Source organism: Elgaria multicarinata, chromosome 1 (genome assembly GCF_023053635.1).
Source record: "Elgaria multicarinata webbii isolate HBS135686 ecotype San Diego chromosome 1, rElgMul1.1.pri, whole genome shotgun sequence".
NCBI lineage: Eukaryota > Metazoa > Chordata > Lepidosauria > Squamata > Anguidae > Elgaria > Elgaria multicarinata.
The window spans coordinates 168,228,835-168,254,174 of record NC_086171.1 but is presented as its reverse complement, the minus strand read 5'-3'; the positions used below and the strand labels follow the sequence as shown (position 1 = coordinate 168,254,174).

The 25,340-nt window shown below is 42.0% G+C and overlaps 1 protein-coding gene across 1 annotated transcript; it reads left to right on the top strand.

The window, feature by feature from the left end:
• Positions 1-268: 268 nt before the first annotated feature.
• On the top strand, positions 269-24,597 carry RAB7B (RAB7B, member RAS oncogene family). Its single transcript, XM_063142762.1, has 6 exons — positions 269-550; positions 10,597-10,658; positions 16,245-16,371; positions 17,172-17,387; positions 19,194-19,319; positions 24,293-24,597. The coding sequence occupies exons 2-6, from the start codon at positions 10,606-10,608 to the stop codon at positions 24,371-24,373; spliced, it is 603 nt and encodes a 200-aa protein (XP_062998832.1). The 5' UTR covers positions 269-550; positions 10,597-10,605; the 3' UTR covers positions 24,374-24,597.
• The last annotated feature ends 743 nt before the right edge of the window (positions 24,598-25,340 follow it).

The following is a 25,340-nucleotide window of genomic DNA, read 5'->3' as shown; positions in this document are numbered from 1 at the left end:
CGTGGGAAATAGGCAGACTTTAAAGATCCAGATGAGGAGCCCTGCTAGACACTCTTTTCAAGTAATATCTGTTTGGGCCTTTATTCAGTCCCTAGGCAAGTTTCCTTTCAACTTGGGTTGCTCCTAAGCACACTGACCAAGAAATTATGTAAGACTCAGGAATGCAGTGCAATGCACTTCTAAGTAAACATGCTTTAGTTCAGGCTACTAAAGTCTCACTTCCTCTTTGTTTTGTACTCTGCAGAAATCTGTCTGCATGGAACTATTTCAACCCTCTCTGAGTGATGTCATTTTGGGGCGGCCTCTTTAGCAGCCCTCCCACTCCGAATACTAGGGGGGAGAAACAAACAGACAAGAAAATCTATGCTTCTAGTATCTGCCATGGGGTAGTATCCCTCTTCCAATTCTTATCTGATTTTTTAAGGCTTTTGTTTTCCTTTGAGCGCTGTCCGGAGCAGGCACACAGGAACTGACAGAAGTTTGTTTTGGCCAGCTTGCTGCACAGACCTTGAAGCTGGGAAGAAAGCCGGATCACGCAGGAGGAATACCGGTAAGTCACCTATATTTTGTGTCTATGCTCTTCTTTGGACAGGTTTATTTTCCAAGTGGAGCAGGTATGATAGGTGACCAAAAATTGTTGCAGAGCAGGCAGCAGGGGGCTGGGATTGACAAGGACAGGCAAATCACTTTGCAACTTTGAACTTTAGCACAAACAACAAATGTGACTTCCAGACACAGTGAGATTGGTGACTGAACAGGTAGATACCACCAGTAGGGCTAGCTGGAACATCTCTAAAAGTTAGTGTAGAAGATCAAGAAAGATTTCATTGGGGTATCTACTCCAGTCAGAGTGTGCAATATGAGCGTGGGAACGTAGAATTGTGTTCTTTTCTCCCATTTCTCCACTATTCATTAAAAAAAGGGGGGGCTTAGAAGAGATAAAGGGATCAGACACCAAAGGACCTCCCAATAATTCGAGTGCTCACGACTAGCTCCTTTGACAAGCATGTGAATGTTTCAGAGAAATCTCCTGTTCTGAATCGCTGCTCGAAGGAGCCTGAACACAAGCCCGGCTTGTCGCTCTTTCAAGCTGTAACTAACACAAGGCAGTTTGGGGAGAATGCAGTGGGAGGGGGTGGGGATGTAGGAATGTGAGCCCATTGATAAACGATACCATCTGGTGTTCTGGGCTGAGTGCAGGCTGAACTGCATCTTTCCCCATGCGCTAGCAGTTGGCTGAGTAGGTTCAGAGCGATTTCTAGGCACTCTCTGGATAGGGATCAATTGTAATGCAAAGACAGGGTGGCACCCAGACTCTGCCAGATGAGTTACACTCAGAAGATGCCAACAAGCAAAAAGAAGCTACCAGCTTAGAAAGCCTTCACCCAGGGAGGAGAAGTGGGTGATTAGACAGCAGCCTCGGAAGCTTCTTCTCAAAACTCCTTCATTGGTCTTCCCTGCCCTAAACTGATGCATGTAGGGACTGCCATGTGGTTTCCTGACAGAAGGTTTTTGTCTGTAACAGACTCAATCCTATGCATGGTTAGACTGAAAAAAAGTGCTAGCATGGCTGGCTAGCTGGGAGTTGTGGGACTTTTTTGGTCTTAAATAGATCAGGTGCAGTTTTCCAAGAATGGGAATTTAGTCCTGGGAAAACACTGACATGTTAAAATTCTCCCTGTTTTGAAGCTCTTAGGAGCTAATTGCATATTGCATGCAAATATTTGCAACTAAGATCCAATACTTCTTTTTTGTTTGTTTTTAACAATGAAAAGCCACTTCGGGAGGCTGGGATGCAGAGAGATGGATAGTCCAAATCCTGAACATCAGGGATTTGACAGAATAAGGGATGTCACACTTTCAATGATGGCATCTTCAGTATTTTAAGTAGGGCTGTGCACTGCTTCAGTTCCCAATCTGGTCAATGGCCCTTTACGACCATCACTGTGCACAACGTAAGATCTAGTTAAATCCAGAGCCCCCATCTTCCTTAAAAATGGCAGCTTTCATGGAGGACTGGTGGCTGCTGGGCATAAGCAGATGGATTTGGAAGATCCCAGCCGCTCACGTGGTTTGGTGGGCGGGGACAGTGTCTCCCCAGGTTTGGGGGCAGGTGGGGGGGATTCCAACAGATTCCTGGTAGACCTCTCACCTGGCTTTTCCAGGCACCCGCTGAGCAGCTGCCAGGCAGGCACTCTGGAAACCACATGTCTGAATCTCACTTCATATCCAGATCTGAAGCAGATTGGACTGGGTCCAAAGGGGTTCAAATGCTCCAAATTGGCCTCTGAAACAGGTTGGGGTGGTCCATGTGCAGCCTTAATTTTAAGATAGCAGCTTCCATTTGAGAATAAATGCTTCTAGTCCTCATGTCACTGTCCAAATCACAGAAAACAAAATCAACAATTGTGTGTTTAAAACTGTGTGACATTAAATTAAATAGTAGCATTTTGAAAGGACCTGACTTAAGGGTTTTGAGCATTTGGAAGCTGCAGAATGTAGGATTCCTGGGTGGCTTAAAATCTCAGTTGATGAGAAACTTCTCACAATTTCATAGAATCACAGAATTGTGGAGTTTGAAGGGACTACAGAGGTCATCAAGTCCAACCCTCTGCAATGTGCAGGAAAACCAATTAAACCATCCATGAGAGGTGATTGTCCAGATTTTTGTTAAAAACCTCCAGAGATGGAGAACCCACTACCCCTGTAGGTAGACTGTTCCACTGTTGTACAGATCTTATTGTCAGAAAGTTTTTCCTTATATTTAATCAAAATCTAGGTAGCTGTAACTTATGCCCATTATTTTGGGTTCTAATTTCTGTGGCCATGGAAAATAGTTCTTGACCATCTTCCCTGTGGCACCCTTTTATGTACCTGAACACTGCTAACATGTCTCTCCTCAGTTGTCTTTTCTCCAGACTGAACATCCCAAGTTCCTTCAGCCTGTCCTTATAGGGCATGTCCTCAAGTCCCTGTATCATCTGAACCTTTCATCATAATATGCATATTAATGGTGGCCATGCAGATTGTATGAAGTCACCAATATGGGCAATGTGCAGAGCTGAGCTGGGTCCCAGCTCAGCTCTGGGACCCAGCTAGATATTCGTTATCTAGAGATGTTCCGAAATATCTAGACCGTGATATTTGTTGTCTAGAGATGCTATGACAGGTTGGAACCTGCAGCTATCAGAAGCGCTGTACCCGTTTGGCCTATTTTTAATTCATGGACTGTCTCATTTCTCGGAATTTAGAGACAACAGGGAGCTGGACCAGAAAGGATTCACAAATAGGGGGATCTTGTAAAAACAAAACAGCAACAACACCCGAAATCAATTTCCCTCTTCCTCCCTAGCTTCATTCCTGAATTTGTGCAGCCATGCGGGAGGAGGGAACAACAATACTACTAAACAGGATTCTGAATATGCAGCAACTTTCATTATGACTTCTTCGTTTAGCTGCTACACCTCTTGTTATGTTGGATGGTTGAGAGGCCTGTACCCTTTAGTTTAGTTTGTACCCTTTAGTTTAGTTTGCCACCAGTGGTTCCTAGAGCAGTCGCCCCCTTCCCTGCTTTTTTGCTCTCGGTGTGGGTGTGTTTTTCCTTTAAAAGGTTCAGGCAACAAGGTGAGAGGTGTAAGATCCTTCAGCAGGAGAGTGAATTAGAGGAGGGGAAAGGGCTAGGAGCCAGGATTTCTGGATGGTTTAAGAACTGAGCTCTCTGGGAAGAATGTCATTTTTATCTGATCAAAGGAGGTGCCAGGCCTCTCAAACTCTCTTGGGCAGCAGTTGGATTTGAGCGAGTGAGTGGTGTGTGTGTGTGTGTGTGTGTGTGTGTGTGTGACAGAGAGAGAGAATGTGAATGTAAATGTGCATGTGAGTTGTATGTTGTATGTGTGCTGATTATGAATGTTCATGCCCAAATGTGTACATGCTTGCTTGTGCATGTGCATGCACACATATGTGGCCACCGGCACCCCAGCCGATGGCCAATGCAGCCCACAGGGCCAAAAACATTCATGTACTCTGCTGCAGAGGAAGAAGGAAGTGGAGTCAAGGGTAACCAGGGAAAGAATATGCACCTGGTTGTTTCAGTTACACATGCTTAGGCATAGTTACAAGCACAGCTATACTAGGACTTAGGACCTAGAAGTTTGTGCCCAAGGCTTCATGGGAAAAAGGAAAGCCTTAATCTTTTGCCTGCCACATGGTTGTTGAAGAGACTAGAGCTTTGCTTTAAAAACGAGAGAGAGATGGTAACCTTACATGGAATTGGCCTGAATGAAAGGGAGGCATGTGCCATGCAACAGAGCTAGGGTGACCATATGAAAAGGAGGACAGGGCTCCTGTATCTTTAATTTCAGCAGGTGTCATTTGTATATATGGAGAACCTGGTGAAATTGTGTCTTCATCACAACAGTTAAAGGTGCAGGAGCTATACTAGAGTGACTAGATTTAAAAGAGGGCAGGGCATCTGCAGCTTTAATAGTTGTGATGAAGAGGGAATTTCACTAGGTTCCCCATATATACAAATGACACCTGCTGAAATTTCCTTTTCAAAAAACTGTTAAAGATATAGGAGCCCTGTCCTCCTTTTCATATGGTCACCTTAAACAGAGCTAACTTCTGCCTTTGAATTTCTTCACACAGACGAGCTCCATGTAACTCCTATTGCTAACAATGGTGATTTTGGTGAATCACAATCTTGGGGTAGACTGGTGAATCCACCCACCTAATGAATGACTGGAATATCATTGCTTAACATTGTTCGCTTCAGGAGAGTGGTGGGCGAAATCTGAACAAATCTGAACTAATATAGCAGGTTGCTATAGTAGTTATTTTTGTCAGTGTAGCCCCATGAGCTAGTAATGGAAATGGAAATTTCTACATAATTAAATAATGATAAGGGTGTTCCTCTTTACAATCACTATGACTTACTTCTTTCGAAATCCAAAATACAATGAGTCAGCTGCTTGTGATGGCTCATCATGAGATCTGCCAATTTGGTACGTAAGTGTTGTTGGACTGTGATATGGTTAGTCTTGCATGGTGTTATGATTGAAGGTAACTGGTTAATAGAGCTTCACTTTAATTCAAGGTGATATTCACTGCAAACCCTCTACAGGTAGAATTACCCTTACCTGTACTGGCCCAAGCACTTTCTGCCCCCAACCCAGTAGATTATTAGTAATAGTGCTCCTAGCTAGCCCTCTTACTCACTAGAGTGTCTCTCCAGTAACCTCTAATGTGTTTTTTATTTTATTTTTAAAGGATGACAAGACATCATGCTTAGGGTGACCATATTTTGGAAACCAAAAAGGAGGACAACATGGTCACCCCCAAGGGGGCGTGACCAGCACCAAGGGGGCGTGCCCACCCAAACATAGCCTTGGTCACATGTCTGATTTTACAGCACACATTTAAGACAAATCTGTTCTACATAACTTCTTAATGTTAAAATCACTGAAATAAAGAACAAGTGAGATTCAATGTATCTGAAATTAACTTCACTCACTCCTACTTTTGTAGGTTTTGCTGTACTTTGAAGCTTTTGCTATACTCTGTGTGTTACATTCTCCCCTTCCCTCAAATATCTTTTCTGACTGTATCTTCACTCATTGCAAGCTGCTGTTGTTGTTAACAGGGTTTGCTACTGGCCCCAGATCTGTTTCAAATTTGGTATGGCTAAAGCTCTACCTAAAAGCTATCATGGTGCCAACTTTCAGCTCTTTCTCTTTAAAAATGACAGTTTAAAAAATAATAATGTTAAAACCTCATTTTTAAAAAAATTCCTAAAAAATCAATGGATGAACAGATCTGTTTCAAATTTGGTGTGGCTAAAGTTCTACCTAAATCCTATCATGGTACAAAGTTTCATCTCTTTATCTTTAAAAATGACAGTTTAAAAAATAATAATTTTAAAACCGCAATTTTTAAAAAATTCCTAAAAAATCAATGGATGAACAGATCTGTTTCAAATTTGGTGTGGCTAAAGCTCTACCTAAATCCTATCATGGTACAAAGTTTCATCTCTTTAACTTTAAAAATGATAATTTTAAAAATAATAATTTTAAAACCTCAATTTTTAAAAAATTCCTAAAAAATTAATGGATGAACGGATCTGTTTCAAATTTGGTATAACTAAAGCCCTTCCTAAGAGCTACCATTGTGCCAAGTTTCATGTCTTTATCTTAAAAAATGACGGAGTTATAAGCATTTTTGTTAATTCCCATTAGAGCTGCTCTTTGAGAATAATCCGGATTTCCCCTCCCCCTCCCGGATTTTCCGTCAAAACCCTAATATGGTCATATGGTCACCCTAATCATGCTCAGTGTTTCCCCTCACTTGCAAGCAACAATCAATGAACTAGAGTTATGGGAGGGAAACGTGGAGCATGATGTAACATTGTACTTTTAAAAATGTTACAAGAGAGATGTGCCTAGCATCATTTGGGGGGAGGGGGTTATTTAATTTATAGCCTGCCTTTCTACTAGGAAATGATACTCAATGCAGCTAACTATTACCCAGAGGACCTTTTCTTCTGCCACTCCCAGTTTGTGGTATGGCTTGCCAGGAGAGATTCATCAACTTAACAGTCTTCCAGAATTTAAGAAAGCCATAAAGACTGATCTCTTCTGGCAGACCTACCCAGCTGAATTTTAAGATGCCTTTTTAATAATGTGCTGCTTTTAATAATGTATTAGTTTTAAATGTTTTAATTAGTTATATGTATTTTATGGTGTTTGCATTTGTGTTGTACCCCACCTCGATCCAAAGGGAGAGGCAGGTAATAAATAAATAAATAAATAAATATTATTATTATTATTATTATTATTATTAACAATAAAACTCCCAAAAAGTAGATTAAAAACATAATTAAAACAATCAATGTACATGTATTGTACACCACCCAGAGAACTTTGGTAATTGGGTGGTTTAAAAGTACAGCAAAGAAAGAAAGAAAGAAAACAAATACATCAAAATGCAATTTAAACCACACCAATAAAAGAATAAAAACAGCATCCAACCCAGCAGGTCAGTTTACATGTCAAAAGCCTGCATGAATAGAAAGATTTATTGACTAGAAATAGAAAAGGATGAGCAAATCTGTCAGTTTCGGGTTTGCTTAGGTTCTGGTTTTTTCCCTACCAGGTGTTTCTTTCATCAATTCTCTATCAGTTTGAGAAATAAGGAGGGGAAATTCTGCATGAAAATTCATATGCATTTCCACACTTATTTCTCCTAGTGTGCACAATTTTTTAAACATGCATTTCCTAGTGTGCACACTTTTTGTAAGTGACTTCTCCAAATATGTGCATTTTTGAGGGCACTTTGCCTTAATGGATTCCTTAATATATTACTGTAATATGTTCATTTTTGCATGTACTGTTTGAGTTGCAGACTGCACCCAAAAAATGCTGGAAAGTGCAGATTTTGACATGCAAATATGTTGTGTTTCTCAAAAAAAACCTTCAGGGGAGACAATGAGGAGGCCTGCAAAGTAATCTACAAAGCTTTATTTAAGCAATAAACATCTCTTCCCACCAGAAGACAGTCTAATCTCTTGGAACCACCCCCCAGGTGAAACTATGCAAACTAAGCGAGACAATTGTTCTTTCAAGGAGAATGCAAAGCCTTTTCCCAAAATGCATTAACTTCAAAGAGGCTAGTTCTGAGGTGGCTTCTGACAATGCGAGTTGGGCCAACTTTCTCTCACCTTCCTTTCGCTCTGCCCATTTTAGCCTGGTGCACTCCAGGGTCAGCTAGCCTGTCGGCACTCTCTCCTTCAGAAGAAAGTTGGTTTCTCATTGAGTGTGTATGATTTGCCCTTGACAAGATAAGGTCTGGAGAGAGATCACCACCAACTGGAGAATCAACTGTGAGAGCTATCTCCCCCACTGATACAGGCTGCTCTGTGTCTGGTGCTGACTCCTCTACTTCAGAGTCTGATTCTAATTGTTTACCTGAAACACCTTCTTCCAAAACAGGGGGAGCAGAGCTAGACATGACAAAATGCATTCCAGTTCATGTATGAGGTGCAAATTTGGAAAGTACACCTAAATTTCTCCCCCATCCCTAAACGAGGATATGTATTTGAGACAATGATGGTGGTTGCTGCTGCTATAGCACTCAGATGCCATGGAGGCATATCAGTGCAGGCAAGCTAGAAAAAATTGGGACACTTCTCACTGTATTGTTTTAAGGAAAAGTTCCCCGTCCCTACTTTGCTGGAGGGGATGTGGCAGTGTTGGGGCACTGATCCATATGCGGTGCAACTGTCCCCAGGTTCAACACTTCTGGTCTGGAGTATTTGGGGTGATTTCAGATATGGTTCATTGCATCATTGTGCCAGAGCCCCTCTTACCACTGCTACCCCTAATGGATAATTTAAGATGAAATTTGCCACACTGTGAGGTAATCCTGTTTTTGTTGCTAACAACATGCCTGGAAATAGTACAACAATGGAAAACAGGTGCTGGCTGTACAATGCAAGGCTGGTTCACCAATATCTGGCAAACTGCACTTTCAAACCCACCATGGCAGAGTTCTGAGAAGGGTGGCCAAACATGGTTACTTCGTGGAAATCTCATCTCCCTTCATTGCATTTGTCAACAAAGGGATGGTGGCCGACAACCCCCCCCCCCAATTATCAATTTAGGGATGTAATTAAATGAAAGATGCTGTAAGAACATTCTACTATTAATGTAACTCAGTCAAGAATGGAAACGCAGTTTCTTTTTATTTTTGTTTGAATGGTTGACCTTTATTGTATTTGTTGCCCATGAGCTCATTGTACTATGCACAATAACTGGATTAAAATAAGGTGCTGTTGCTGTTGTAGTAGTAGTAGTAAAGGAAGAGTAAACCATAGGAAAGAAATTAACCCAAGTTGCAAAAAGATTTAGACCATGGTTTGTCATTGTGAGAATGAGCATCAGGGAACCTTGTTGCCCAACCCTGTTCTAAGTGAAAATCATTCCCTCAACTGTGACCTCTAAGGCCTTTCTTTATTAGGACTTCAAATTCCCAAATTGAAGTTTGGGACTTCAAATTCCCAAATTGAAGTTTGGGACTTCAAATTCCCAAACACAGCATAGAGCTTTAGGTGACAGGAAAATAGCAGTCAGTGCTCATGAAGGCAAAAGTATGTAGTTTTTCATAGAAGCAGTGATGCGTCAACCCAGAAAGCCTTTGCTAAAAGATGCCTTGTGGGGCTGTCTCTTGCATGCAGAAGCAACACTAATAGGTTTGTTCAGAGTCATTTCAGTGACAATTGACTTCTTGTGAGCTCTATGTAGAAGATGCTCCCAGTCCTCTCTCCTTTCACTGCACCAGCACAAATGTGGGAATTATTGTGAGGGGGCAGGGTAGGGGGAGGCAAGTGGGAGCAAAGGCACAGTTGTACTTTATTTATTTATTTATTTATTTATTTATTTACATAATGTATATGCTGCCCCAAAACCAAAGTTCTCTGGGCAGCTTACAACATAAAGATTTTTTTTTAAAATGCAGAATTAAAATACAATGCTGAACAATATAACAGCAGAAGCAGAGAATAAAATCAGAAAAATAGATTTTTCAGGCCAGCACAGTTTAAAAACAAAACAAATAAACAGTTTTCAAGAGGCCTGAGAAAATGAAAAGGTATTTCCTTGATGCCAAAATAACGATAAAGTAGGCATCAGGTGAGCCACTCTGGAGAGAATATTCCACAACTGCGGTATAGCAGCAGCCACCTTCTGGAAAACCCTCACTTGTGTAGTTTGGGAGGTAGAAAATGTGACATCTTTTAAATGCCTCGAGAAAACACACTTGTTCAGCCAGGTTTTCCCTGAGCTGTAAGTAAATTAATTATGCCACTCCATTTTACTGCTCCATTTTACCTTGGTTTTTTTTTTTTTTTACTGTAGTTGGAAGTGTTTTAATGCTGTGTTTTAATGCTATGTTTTTAATATTATATTTTAATATTGTGAACCGCTGAGAGATTTTACTGTACTGATATATAAATGCCACAAATAAATTTTAAAAACTAATAAACATGGAAAAGGCTCTCTTGCTAATAGCCACCTCTTGTGGCAGAGACACGTGGTGAATTTCACAGGCCTTGCACATCTTGAACCATCTAGAGAATGAAAAGACATGTTTTGGGTTAACAGAGTCAAGATGGGATTTGAGGTGGAAGTCCTGCATAACCTTGAAGCTCAGCTAGCAAGAGAAGCTGGTTAGATTGGAAAACAAATTTAGAGTTGTCAGGCATGTTTTAGGAAACTGACATTAGTGTCAAGTCCTTCAGCACCTACAAGCTTCCACTGAGCTGCTTAGGAGAATATCTCAAAGTCTGTAGAGGAACACAATTTGGGGGGTAGGTGGGCATTCTTTCCTGAAAGGTTTCATCAAGAAGAGCCAAACATCCTTAATTCACAATGACACACGCTGAAAGACAGGTAGCTAATTAAATGTGTTGGCTTCTGTGCTGACGTCTGCTATGCTATGTATGTGTGTATATGGGTGAACTTCTGTCATTCTGATGGTTTAAGATACAAGGTGTTAATCTCTCTTTCTCTCTCTCTCTCTCTCTCTCTCTCTCTCTCTCTGTAGGTTCCATTCATGAGTTCAAGGAAAAGGGTAGATTTGAAAATCATTATCATTGGAGCTTTGGGGTAAGCAGTATTTTTTGCCTTCAGAGTTTGAAAGGTCTGTTTAGAGTAGAGCTGTGCACCAATGCCCTCTCAAAATTCTCCATCCTATTTGCAGGCAGAGAAATTAGGTGAACAATTTCACTGAATTTCTCCAGGGAGAGGAGAAATTCTCCAACAGTTTCTCACAGGTAGGCATCACCATTGGCAAGTGTTGTAGAACAGCGTCTTTCTTTTGTATTTTTCCCTAAAGGCTTTTGGAGGTTTTGCACAGCAAGTTGCAACAGCATCAGCTATGTTGGTAGCCTAGCCCCAATTTTGCATTCTCCACAATGCAGGTGTGAGAGTGGTAGTGTTGTGTCTGGCTTCAGGGAGAAGGGAGAACTAATGCTATGCCAAAATGTGTCCTCCAATTTCCTGAAGGTTTTCTTCCCCCATGAAAGAGGCATCCATTTTTGCCTCATTTTCAGGGCATTTTATAATTTATTTATATATTCATTTTTGGGTGTGCTTTTGAGCATACCTAATCATTGTGAGGTGGCCAAGGGTACTGTGTGTATTATCATACGTGTCTCCATTGCTTTGCAACCTCATGATCTTTCCCTGGGCTTTCATTAAAGTGAGGAGACTACAGGCTTCCAAAAATATGATTGTACACTGAAAGGCAGGACACTCACACAAACTCCTCAGCCATCTCCTAAGTAAGGTAAACCCGAGAACACTGAACCCTACCCATGAGAATTTTTCCAAAATTTTCTTCTCCTTTGAATTTATTTTTGAAAGCAATTTCTTTTTTTGTCAAATTGAATGAGAATGGTTGAAAAATAATAATAGATTTTTTTTGCATAGCCCTAGTTTGGAGAGGCTTTCTTCCCCTTTGCATAACCACAGTAATGATTTTTTTCCTCTTTTGGTTGATAATGAGAGCCAGTGTAGTGTAGTGTCGAACCAGGACTTGAGAGATCCAACTTCTAGTCTCCCCTTGGCCATGAAGTTCACTGGGTGAATTTGGGCCAGTCGCTGACTCTCAGCCTAACCTACCTCACAGGGTTGTTGTGAAGATAAAATAGAAAGGCGAAGGAGGATTACATAAGCCACCTTGGGATCCTTGCAAGAGGGAAAAAAGGCAGGATATAAATATAATAATAAATATTATTTTTAAAAGCACAGTTAGGTTGTGTTTTATTTCTATCCCACCCAACCTCTACATTGCTCTGGTTTCTTTTCCCCTCCCTCTGCTCTATTTTATCTTCAAAGCCACCTTGTGAGATCAGTTAAGCTGAAAGAGAAGGAGACTGAGTTTGCATGATCACGGAGGGAAAATAAGCCACCAGGGCTTATCCCCCGCCCCTGTGTGTGTGTGTGTGTGCATGTGTGTGTGCGCTGGTTGTGTACGGGGGCGGGATTAGCCTAATTATCCTTGTGACTTGTTATGTCTTGGATGCCCAGCGAAGATGGCTTGTTGCTGTGAGTAACAAGCCACCTAGAACCCATGGGCTATTGAAGGTGCAAGCTGGCCAGAGAGAAAGAAACTGGTCACATAGAGGGAATCTACACGTAGTACTGAAGGCGCTTGCGTGCGCCTCCAGTGCGCCATCAAAATGATGGTGTAGACGGTGAAAGAAGAGACGGAGGAAGAGACGGAGGAGGCGGTGGCTGGGGAACTGTCCGCGTCCTTGCCGCTGCTGCCGCTGCCGCCACCTCCCCGCCGGCCTCCTGCTGCCGGGGTAAGAGCCACCCGGGTCGGAGAGCTCGGCTTCCGCTTCCGCTGAGCTCTCTGACCTGGGTGGCTCTTAGCCCGGCAGCAGGAGGCCGGTGGGGAGGCGGCGGCAGTGGCAGCAGCGGCAAGGACGCGGTCGGTTCCCCAGCCGCCTCCTCCTCTGTCTCTTCTTTTGCCGTCTACACCATCGTTTTGACAGAGCACTGGAGGCACACGCAAGCGCCTTCAGTACTACGTGTAGATTTGCTCAGCTCCATGGCTGAGTGCAGAGAAACTGTTATAAAGCAGTAGTGTAGATCCTGCCTAGGTCTCCCCAGTCATAGTCTGACAGATTAACCACTACCCCACACTAATTCTCCCAGTTATGATAGAAACGTTAACTTTAATTCTTGGCATTTTGCATGTCTATTGTTGGCATCCGCTAAGAATGAGGGTGAAGGGAGAAAGGGGTTGCCCTAACTCCCAGCAGTGCAGGCAGGGACAAACAGTTACCAAAGTAGGCTGCCACCACCCCTTACGCCCTCCTCAGCCTGAGGCTCCTTGAGGGTTAGAGAACAGGGGTTCAGCTTCACCCCACCCTATTCAGTCAATAGTAGAAAAAAGTCAATAGTAGCAAGTAACCAAGCAGAAGATTCTAGATTTAGTCTTAAGGCTTACTTGGAAGCAAGCACGCACAATTCTTGAGGTAGGTGTTAAGTATATTTACGTAAGGAAAGGGAATAAAAAGGTATACAAGACCAGAGCAATCTTTGCAAACAACATATTGGGCAAAAAATAGCAACATTTACATAAACCTGCCCTTTACCTAAGCAGGACAGGGGCCAATCTGGACCGAGAGAATCACAAGCCTGAAAGCAAGAGGAAATATGAAGGAGAAGACTACTGCCCCCATCTTCATGCTCAAGCCCCCAAAAGTTCCTTATTAGCCACTCACGGGTGTCGTTCCTAAACCTCTAAGTGGAGGAGGTAAACGTTCCCACAGGAAGAGAGCTGAGATCATTCAGTTTAATTAACTGAGGCTTGCTCCGGCTAGAGACGTCTTGAGATAACAGATATACACGTGGTTGCATCACTCTGTGCAACTTTAGCCTGGCCAAACGGAGACTTAGAAAGTTACAGTACAAAAAAGAAAATGGGGTTCTTCACAAGGAAGCTCAAATGACACGCTGTTGTGTGTGTGTGTGTGTGTCTGTGTCCCATTTTTTCCTATTTAAATCAGCTACCTGAATTATGATCTCCAACAGGAGACCTGCAGGGAAGAGCATTTTCCACATTTTCTGCCCATTTTCCACATCCAAGTTGCTTTCTCCAAGCTGCTTTTAACCAGTGGCAGGGTGGGGGATGGTATGGCTACCCATTTCTTTTCTTCCATGCGGAAGCCCGGAGAGCGACTTGGAGGTGGAAAACTGGTAGAAAGGTAAGGATTCAGATTAGGGTGACCATATTTTGGAAACCAAAAAGGAGGACAACATGGTCGCCCCCAAGGGGGCGTGACCAGCACCAAGGGGGCGTGCCCACCCGAACATAGCCTTGGTCACATGTCTGATTTTACAGCACACATTTAAGACAAATCTGTTCTACATAACTTCTTAATGTTAAAATCACTGAAATAAAGAACAAGTGAGAGATTCAATGTATCTGAAATTAACTTCACTCACTCCTACTTTTGTAGGTTTTGCTGTTTTTGCTATACTCTGTGTGTTACATTCTCCCCTTCCCTCAAATATCTTTTCTGACTGTATCTTCATCCACATTGCAATGGATGAACGGATCAGTTTCAAATTTGGTATGACTAAAGCCCTTCCTAAGAGCTACCATTGTGCCAAGTTTCATGTCTTTATCTTAAAAAATGACAGAGTTATAAGCATTTTTATTAATTCCCATTAGAGCTGCTCTTTGGAAAAAAAATCCGGGTTTCCCCTCCCCCACCCGGATTTGCCATCAAAACCCGGACAAATCCGGGCAGAACCGGTCATATGGTCACCCTAGTTCCTAGGCCTGCACCTACTGCGTAATGCTAATGGGGGGACAGAGAGTATCATTTTCATACATTATACCTCCCCTACAACTCCACCCTCCTGGCTGTTTTCTGCCCCTTATTTTTCTTCCCAGTTGGGGTCTTCGGAGTCTAGAAATGCCCCCCAGATGGTGGAAAGGGGAATGCTTAGGGGGTGGAATTGTAAAGGAGAAATGGTATGTGAGGGTTAAGCACCCCACTGCCTGCTTGCCAGTTCTCCCCTTCATATGCCCCTCAGCCCCTGAATTACTGTTTAGCAACAAGGCATGCATTCAGAGAAAGGCATGTGATTCTTAAGTTGAACTGTACTCCCCCTTTTGACAATGGAACTTCATGGCAACAACAGCAGTAACAACCCCTGTCCACTTAATTTACCTTTTTGGAAATATCTCTCTCTGGGAAAACATGTAGTAGCTGCTAAACCAGAAGTAAAAAAATAAGATTTGTCCTACTTAAATCCAGTGCGATCTGACAGTGACAGCCAATCATAAAATGGCCTCCTGGCTTTGCACAATAAAGCCCAACAATTTCTGAGAGGTAAGTGTCATAACCACATTCAAGCTTAATCATGGCTATGACAGGTGCCTCTTGGAAATTGATAGAATTATTTCCAGAAGGGCTTTTACTCTTCGTAAATATCAACTAAGGGCATTGGGTGTATTGGTTGACAGGCTTAGGAAAAATCCCTATAACCTACTGTACTATATCTGTCTTATTTATGAAAACATCAGATAAAAGTACTTTCCCCAACTTCTCATGGAGTTAGTCCCTATTCAGTCCAGGAGAAAATTGAATTTTGACCTCGTGTCTTTAACAGAAATGTCATATTACAAGGTTCCATCTTTGCTATTGCTGTGGAAAAATTTGCATCAGAAATTTATTGTTAATAATATGTTAGACTGGCAATCAGATAAATAATAAAACCTCTTTTGGAAATGAATTCCACACTTACATTGCAGCTTTATGTGCATTTAACTGGGAGTAAACATGCATAGGATTGCACTGTTCAATCATATTTTCAATGTCAATGATTGCAACAGTTTACCATATCATATTTGGAAGTTCCCATATTTTTCTCCCAAAGATGAGAAAGCTGCAAGCTCCCTCACCCCAAATGTCACTATTGTAATCAAATATGTATTTCCCTGAACCTTTAAAGATGCTTGGAGATTGATCAGAGATCTTCCAATGCTCTCCTATTGGTCCTCAGTTAGGCACATCAGTCAGATGTGCCAGGCATTTAATATTACTTGCACCAGGCTAGGAATAGACAAATCTTCAGCTTCACTTCTGCTACAATCATTAAAAAAATATATATCATCAAGTCCTTTCTGTCTTGTTTATAAAGACATTTGTGGATTTTCAGACATTCTTGTCACAAAATGAACCAAACAAAATTCAGATGCCTGATCATGTTTGTTGGACACACAAAGTACAGAGAGTTACCAGAATGGTAGTTTCCCAAAACACCCAGAGCATCATATTTTTAGCTGCAAACAGACGATACCTATTACTTATTTCAGAATGGGGAAATGAAGGCTAAAACATTTAGGCCAGTACAAAGGCAGGAGATGAGTCTAGTTCATCCTGCAGACCAGACTACAAAAATCAATAAGCATAGACATGGAGACAATGCCATGCTGATGAACCTGACTGTGCACAAAGACTGGGTGACATTTGCTCAGACCTGTTTGATAACATCCATTAATTATAAATCTTCAGTTTGCCACAGGAATATATTAAATTAATGATAGACTCCTGGTTCAACCGTTCAAGTGAAGTAGAACATAGACAGGCATGTTCACCTAGTTCTGAGCTGCAGCCCAACTTCCTAAAAATAAAAAAAATGAGTATGTTTCTTCCTTCACTCCAGTGTCGGGAAAACCTCTCTCCTCCACCAATATGTTCACAAGAAGTTTTACGAAGACTATCGAACCACTCTGGGAGCCAGCATCCTGACTAAAGTGGTGGTTGTGGACCACACACCACTGAAACTGCAGGTGAGCAATTTTGCAACATATTGGATCTTCCATCCCTTGTTCATGCTGTGATTTGTAGTTGAGCCACATGCGCTGTTCAGAAATGACAGCTATTGTCAGATACTTACCCTTGCTTGTATTGCTCTTGACAACAAATTTCCAAGAGACATCAAGGCTTAAATCTGTAGCATCAAAATTATGCTCCTCACTAAAATAAGGGGTGTTCTAGTTTTGGGAAGGAATATATTGTTATGTGCATGTCTCTGAGTGGGGGGAATTCCAAGGGTGCAGTGTTTACCTGGCTCTGATTCCCTTTGGAAAGTGGTCATTGGCGGTTTTTGACATTTTGTAATACATGGTTTATTTACAAACATAGAGGCTGAACATTGGTGAAGAAACTGCATGAACTCTCCCAATGGACAGAAAAACATTGCCCCATGTCACATCTCCAAGGAGACACCAGGACCCCAAAATGCTGTTAGCTTTTTCGGAGCCGAAAAGCCATCTCTCTCTCTCTATGGTCAACTCAGACTTCAGCCTCCTTTTGTTCTCTCCTGACACATAGACACCTGGTTCCCATCTTCCTTAGATGAGGGAGGGTGGGGAGTTTACACTTTCCAAGGGGATGAACATCCCTAGCCATGGGAATTTGTACTGGCTGTTGCTGCCACTACTGGCACAGAGAGGCTTTGGGGCACTATAGGCACACAGATGCTATATGAATAGGGCCATAGTTGAAGCTGTAGGAACCTGTTGACTTGCATGACAGTACTTCAGCACTTGTTGCTAATACTAATGCCTGTCTGCTCATCCTCCTTTAGATCTGGGACACTGGAGGGCAAGAACGATTTCGGTCCATGGTATCCACATTCTACAAAGGCTCCGATGGCTGCATGCTGGCCTTTGACGTCACAGACACAGATTCTTTTGAGTCCTTGGATGATTGGAGAGAAGACTTCCTGCAGAAGGTCCTCCCTACAGAGCAAGGCTTCCCTATAGTTGTGCTGGGGAATAAAATTGATTTGAAAGAGCGACAGGTAAGAGAAGGAAGTATGAGATGCAGGGTGGTAGAGCTCTAAACAGTTTTGAAAAACCCTACAAATCAGGATCTGAGAGGAGTCTTCCTGATGCTAGAAAACCATGTGAGATGTATTTCCATCCTTCTGACTATAGAAGGCTTTCTGCATCTCCGAGCTGTTCCTCCAGCATTTCCCATTGCTTCAGATTTCCGTAGCACATTAAATTAAACTGTCAGTGTAAAGCACTATATAAATACACGCTTTGAGCTGCTCGTGTATTCATTTGCTTGCTGACTTCTTACAAGGTTCATTCATGTTGATGATGTGATTAGAATTATGAAACAAATATGACTCATCAGTGGATCCCATTCTTGTTAGAAGCTAAGAACCATTTGGAGATTTGGAGAATTTTGAGAGCTCAGCCTATTCCAAATGGTTGGATCATGGGTGAAGGGGGGGGGGCATTAATTCCTGCGCAATCCATGACAGTAATTTGAGAAGGAAACAGAGGAGCTGACACTTCTAAGCCAAGGGCGACTGGCGACTCCAACAACACCAAACCTCACATTATAAGCCTGTCCAATGCTCTTGTTCTCCCAGGAAAACTGCATGGTAGTCACTAGAGCAGCCAAGAAGGCACACTTGTTGTGGGAAACTTCTGCTGAATAGCTGTATTCTAAGTTCTAGTGTGAACGGCTGGTAAACAGCTGTTGCTAATTAAAGTGACCCTGAGTGTTACGGGCCAACTGAGTTTGGAAAGGTAGCTGTCTTGGTGTGCAAGATAGGGATGTCAAAGAAATCCATAATGGAACCAAAGAATTTGGATTTTTATGAATTGGACTTGTGGATTCTGCAGCAGACAAGCTTTCCCCAGTTGGGCAGAGTATGTGGACTTGTGGACTGTTTTTCTAACCTCTGGGAAGTTTGCACAAATTTTGTCATACAAAAATACGCAAACATTTTTTTAAAAAAAAATGGCCAAAAATGTGTATTTCCCTTATTGCGGAAATAGATGCTTAGTGCATTTTCAGGGAATTTGTGCATGTGCAAATTTGCACAAATTTTGAAACTGAAAAAAATCTGATTCTGTCAATGGGCAGATGACAGCACAAAAGGTGCCTGAAATCTACAAAACAGATAGAATGGATTTTGCACAAGCCATACATCCCTAGCGCAAGACCAGCATGTTACTTTTGTAGCCTCCCTTCCCCTTCAGAGGCTGTGCATTCCTTCTGCTCATGACTGAATCAAAGAGTTGGATGCCACCCAATCCAACCTCCTGCGTGAAGCAGGAAATCAAGAGCTACAGCAATCTCCAAGAGATGGCTATTTAGCCTCTGCCTGAAGACCTCCAGCAAAGGAGAGCCCACCACCCCTCTGGGCAAATGATTCCATTGTCACACTGTACTTACAGTGAAGAAGTTTCTCCTAATGTTCAAATGCAATCTTAACTTCCTAAAACTAAAGCACATTAGATCGAGTCTTGCCCACTTCTGTGTGACTGCCTTTCAAGTATTTGGACAGTGCTATGCTATCATGTCTTCTGTTCTCAGACTACTCTTCTCCAGGCTAAACACACCCAGTTCCTTCAACCATTCCTGATAGGACATCTATTCTCTCCTCTGGTGCCTACAGAAATACAACTGTGTGTTGCTTTTAAAAGGGTCATCCACCACACAGGAAGGGTAGCCCTACTTCCATTCTGTGGGATTAGCAGATAGAAATATCACTTTCATTACTAAAAGAAATATCCTTCCCATAAAGGCCCCTACATTTGTTACAAAATTTGGGTCACATAAATCCAAATTTCTTTTTATCTTGTAGGTGTCTAAGGAGGCAGCTTCATCCTGGTGCAAAGAAAAGGACATTGCATATTTTGAAGTTAGCGCCAAGAATGATATCAATGTAGTGCAGGCTTTTGAGACCTTGGCAAGACAAGCACTATCAAGGGTAAGTAGCAGTGTTGCCCCTAAGAACTTCTCTCTCCTGCAAAACCAGACCTGTAGCTCAGGATAATATTTCATGCATCTGATGAAGTGGACTGTAGTCAACAAAAGCTCATGCGTCATGCCATCGTAAGTATGTTAGTCTTAAGGTGCCACAGGACTCTTTTGTTTGTGCTCCTAAACTAACAGGGCTACCCCTCTGGAAATTAGTAAAACAATACGAGAAATTCAAAATGTGAAGGCTGATGTCACTTCCTGATCCCTAAGGTTGTTCCAGATGAGGAGACTTTTATCCTTCAATTGCTCTTCAGCAAACCTGGAATTTGAAGGGATCCAAATGGTGACATCTTATATTTATAACCCTTCAGTGTTTTCCCACCACTTCTTCCATCTTTTTTCTTACCACAAAAAATCCATTCTGGAGGAAAAGACAAAATAGGTACTCAGTGCCTCTGTCTGGAGGCATCCCTAACCTCTTAACATATACCAGCCAGGATAGGATGGGAAACATTTCTTAGTGAAAATCTTGTGCCATTTCAATATTCTTAAAAAAGAATCCTAAATCTAAATCTTAAATATTTTGTCATACCTTAGTGCTTTGGACTCTGGACCCTTCCCTTAATTCTTTGGTTACTTTTAAAATGTTCATCCCACAATACAGCACTTAAAAAAAAAACCTTGTTCAGTGTTTTGGCTTTGCTTACAATAAATATTTTATTGAGAATTGATGTGTTATTGCCCCCTTTAAGAAGCAAACTTTGGCGCAAACAAGGAACTTTGGGAAACAGAGGGAGGAAAGCAATCTCTTTTTTAAGTATAGATTTTGGTGACTAAGATTGGAAACTTGTTCAGGCTTTTTGCAGAGCTACATGGTGTCTTTTTGACAAATGAACTTTGGATTTTGCTTAATCATCCTGGTCTACAGTGTAACGCCTTCAGGGTGTCTAACAGTATATAAAACAATCAATACAACCTTCAGGGAAAAAGAAAAAGAAAAAAAGACAGCTCATTAAAAGCAAGGAATAACACAATGGCATAAAAAAAGAAATCTCACCAAAAGCTATTTGTCTGCTGCTGTGTCTCAAAGCTGTTCCTTCTGTGTTGGAGAACCCTGCACCACCCCAGGCAGAAAACTGAATTGCAGCTCTTCCAGGAGACCCTTCTGGGAGAGAGAAGAAGCACCATAGCAACTCTGAAGCTGCTATTTCACCCCAGTTATTCTAATCTCAAATGGAATATGGTCTCAAACAATGGTGATAAATTTGGTTTTTAAATGAAGAAAATAATATATATTTTCCCTTTTGGATTTTTCAGGATTTTTTAAAAGAATTTAAGAGCCAGACCTTCTCTCAAAGTAGACATGGGAGAACCAGGGATGTTTGAGTTCACCGAATTTCTCTAAACTTCACTTCAAAGTTCCTTTCAGCTTGCTCCCATTTTTGTTTGTGGCCTGCTTTTCAGTTTGTTCCAACAGAAAAAGTTTGCATTTCAAATGGGGGAGAATCCAAATTCCTCAAAAGTGCCCATTTCCTCCATGGACTAAAGTGTGAAAATGTGCATTGTTTGAAAAATATGCATTTCAAATGCACATTTTTCTAACAATACACATTTTTCAAACATGGTAACACGTTTGGGGATCTGCAAACATTTTTTAAGAAACTGTACTCCTGTTCACATTCAGAGTTACGAACAGGGCAAGTTTGGATGATTTGTGAACTGCAACAACATTCTCATACGTACCTATCGCAAAGGTCTAAGTTGCACCATGTGAAGCAAATAGCACCCTCTTGTGATCACTTCAGTAAAATCAAAGTGAAGCAAAGCTTTGGTTTTGACTGTGATTTAGTTGGGGTGACTGCCATGACACAGGCTCTGAACACCAGACCCGGCCGCGGCTACTCCCTGCTCAAGCCAAGCACCACCGCTTGATACACCTGAGGCAAGGGATAAGAACCACCTTCCTCCAAACTATGTGGAGAAAAGGGTTTAAAATGGAGAATGGATTTTAATTTATATAATAATGCGCTGTGAGTTATATCTGCTTAGGTGAATGATTGTCAGAGTGGGTGTTATATGTGTAAACTTAAGATGATAAATGCCAAACAGACACGTGGGCTTTTTGTGGTAGTTTAAAAACAAAACAATCAAAATTTATTTTTAAAAGTTCATAAGCTTTGTTTCAAATAACATTTAAAAACCTTTTTGAAACCTTTCATACAATCCTGTCGCGCTTTCCTTTTTCTCACACAATCACTCTTGAATTTTCTTTATTCTCAGTATTGATTAATATACTTCCACTACGTGCACACCACACTCTAAAGACACCACTCACTACACTGACTCTCAAATTTCCCAGAACTTAAGTACCATAAATTCAGAGAGCGCTACAGACTCTAAGAGTACCTAACAAGTCTCCCTGAAAAGATCTCCCTGAAAAGATCTCCCTGAAAAAGTTCTCTCCTCTTCCATCCCCTCAGTCATTCCCTTATATATCACTCCTCCCCCCTCCCAAGACATTCTAACTCCGCCCACTCAGGCCAACATTCTAAAAACCACAGACTTACAAACCACAGACATACATTTGGAATTGACTTGTGGGGTGTAACACCACAGTGACCCTTAACAAATCACCAAAAAAGTTGAATTGCATCATCAAAAAAAGAGCATGATTTGCATACAATTTGCATATGTTGATTCAGATTATAGAGGCAAATTTAGAAATAATTATTATAATTTGAATAGAAATACAGTCCATCCCACCATAATGTGGAGGACTGTGACCAGGTGACCAGGATGCCTGTCTGTTCAGTCTGGTGTTCAGGTGCTAACTGATGAATTGTAATAGTTCTTATGGTTCTTTATCTTTAAACCAGAATTGGACTGGAGAGCCCTTCAAATTGAAGCCGCCTTCAAACAGAGGACTGTCCTTTGTAAAAGAGGACACTTGGCCACCCTACTATCTTTTATATTTTTGGCTGGCGTATTTTCACCTGAAGATCTAACACCAGTGCAGTGCAGTCCATTTTCCCCCACAATGTGTCTAATTCTTTGAAGAAATCAAGGTAGACAGAACGAGAGGTGTATAATATGACAATTAGGGCATATGTACAAAATACAACATTAGCGCAAAATAGAGACATTTTTAGATTGCTACAGGTTACAGAATTGAAGCCATAATGAAATTCCAAGGGAAAGTATGGATTTTTTGAGATACGAGTTGACACTAACCTATGAGAATAGATTATATGTACTTCTGTAAAATGTTCGTGAGTAAATAAATAAATATGGCCTTGCAAAAGGATTTTTGAAAACTGAGATTAAAGTCTATAGGTTCCTTACCACAGAACGTGCACAAAAGAAAAATACCTCGTTCAAACCATTTTCTACCCATAGAAGAGAGCGGGGTTTGAAAGAGTTCTCTGCGTTTGAAAGAGATCTTGGAGCATGTTGAGTGAGATTACTGTCTCTTGCCACCAGGGGTCGCCATCTGCTCAGGCTGTTGGACAGAATGAGGCAAAAAAATAATCGAAGGATTTTCATTCTGAGACTTGGTTCTCAAGTTCATCTCTAGTCAGGGAAGACCCTACTTACCACGTAGTAAGGCAAAACAGGCTGCTCCAGGAAATGGAATTGATAAAGACAGGGATTGATGTTTGAATGGTGCAGTGAGGTTTTTCCAAGTGTTGGCCATGGAGCAGGGGGTGTTTGGGATTCATTTGGTGTTCCTCTTCTGGCAGCAAAATGTCTCTGACGCATTACCAAAAAAACTGAGGTAATTGCCAGGTTTCTCTTTTCCTGAACCAACACATTTAATTCCTTGTGAATTGCTAAGCAGTTTGGCTCATTTTGCCTTTTGTTTTGCCTTCTTTTCACACTTAGACTTCTTGGACTCTCCTAAAATATAGCTGATGATACTGGAAGTTTTGTCCAATTTTTCTCAAAGGCTTGCGTACAGCCCGTGGATCAGCCCTTGCTTCCCTTGGTTACTAAACAACATGGGTGGGGAGAGATTAACCTTGTTCCTCCTTCTCTCCCTCTCTGTGCCAGTTTTCTGAGCATACAAACTACAGAATTGTCCTCCTTAGTTTAGCTGGCCTGCCTATATCTTCAGGGAAGTTGTGCCTCCTCCCACTTCCTGTCCCATCTTTCCCACAGTTTCTGATTGGTCTGGAGGGTCAGGTGAGATGTCCGTATCACACATGCTGCTGCTCCTAGTGGCTTCACTGACCTCTTCTGCCATATTCTTCCACCAATGGCCAGGCATCCAGGCAAGCGTCTGCTGCATTGGATGTTTGAGGTGAGGCTTCAGCTCCCCTGGTTAGGCTGGGCTCAAGCTCCAGACAAGGTTACATATCTGAGACAGCATCTTGAATCGGTAAAGAGACCTGAATTTGGATGGTTCTATGCTTCAAGTTAATGGGCTCAAGTTACAGGAAGCCAGATTCTGGCTGGACATCAGGAAAAACTTCCTGACTGTTAAAGCAGTACGACAATGGAACCAGTTACCTAGGGAGGTTGTGGGCTCTCCCACACTAGAGGCATTCAAGAAGCAGCTGGACAAGCATCTGTCAGGGATGCTTTAGGGTGAATTCCTGCATTGAGTAGGGGGTTGGACTTGATGGCCTTATAGGCTCCTTCCAATTCAACTATTCTATGATTCTATGATTCAGAAAAACATACCTCTGATTTGCAGATGCAAATAATGCGGAATGACTAGGGATGCTTCCAGACAGGTGGCTCCAAGCACCATCAATAAAAACGCATTGAGCAGCTATTCCTTCTTTCCCTCTTTAATGGATTTTTGCGAAAGGAACATGTAAAAGCAGCAGGAAAACAGATTGCCCAATAAACACCTCATCCAGAAGTTCCCTATATCTATCATGCCCTGCTTAGCTTCTCAAGGAACCCGGGTTCTCCTTACTTGGGAGCCTTGGGATTTTATAACTAAATTCACATAACTTTATGTTTTTCTTTTAGTACAATGGGATCATTGAGAACTACATGACAGATTCAATAAAGCTCACTCCTGAAGACCAGCCCAAAACGAAATGCTGCTGAGATGTCATTTGGAAAGTTGTGACATTTCCACTCAGCTGCTGCATGAAACGGACATGGCTGCTGAATGGCCCTTTGTGAGTCTGGTCCACCGGGGTTGGATGAATAACTGAAGCTGTCTCATTTCTGTATGCCAACAAGGATGGAGAAGACTGCAGGCGATTACTCAACATGCAGGTGGCAATCAGCCTGAAGCATCTGGACAATATTAAACAAGCTACACCCCATTGTAGTTCTGATCCTTACTGCTTCATTCACAAATTTCTAAGCTGCTGTTTTGAAGCTCAGCCCCATCCTTCAGAAGACCTATATGAAATGACTTTATTCATTGGCTTCTTGCAATGATTTTGATGCTGTCTGTCGTCATTTTGTTATGGTCTGTTAATCACACAGGTAAACCACAGCAGAACAGTTCTAGATAGTTTAGCCTCTGGTGCACGACATGCGTATGCAGTACATGCCTGAATGACAGCCCAAAATGGCATGACAAGCGTTAAGGCTCAGCTCCTTTGTGCACTCTCTTGAAAACATAATCTATGGATTTTGCAGCAGAAATGCAAAATGTTCATATTTGTTCACCAAATGTGCAATAAGAACATAAAGAGAGCCATGCTGGATCAGACGAAAGGTACATCATCTAGTCAAGCATTTTCGTTGCAGAGCGGGCAAGATGATTTCTGGAGTTACCTTGCAGGGAGAACTTGTCTAGATCCCAGTCTTGTAAAAGAACCAAGAGTATGAGTTGGTGTCCCACTGCAATATAACATGAAGGAAATATGGGGCACATCTACACAAAGGGTTTGCCCCAGGGTTGCTTCACAGACATGATGCAGCCGCCATTGCGAAACCTTCCGGGGGCAAACCCTGGAAACTGCACCCCAAAAGTCAGGAACTTACCCCAACTTTTTTTGGCAGCGGGGCCCATGGTGCCCCCTCATTGGTCGCCATGGGTGGCCCCGTGCCCCTGGAG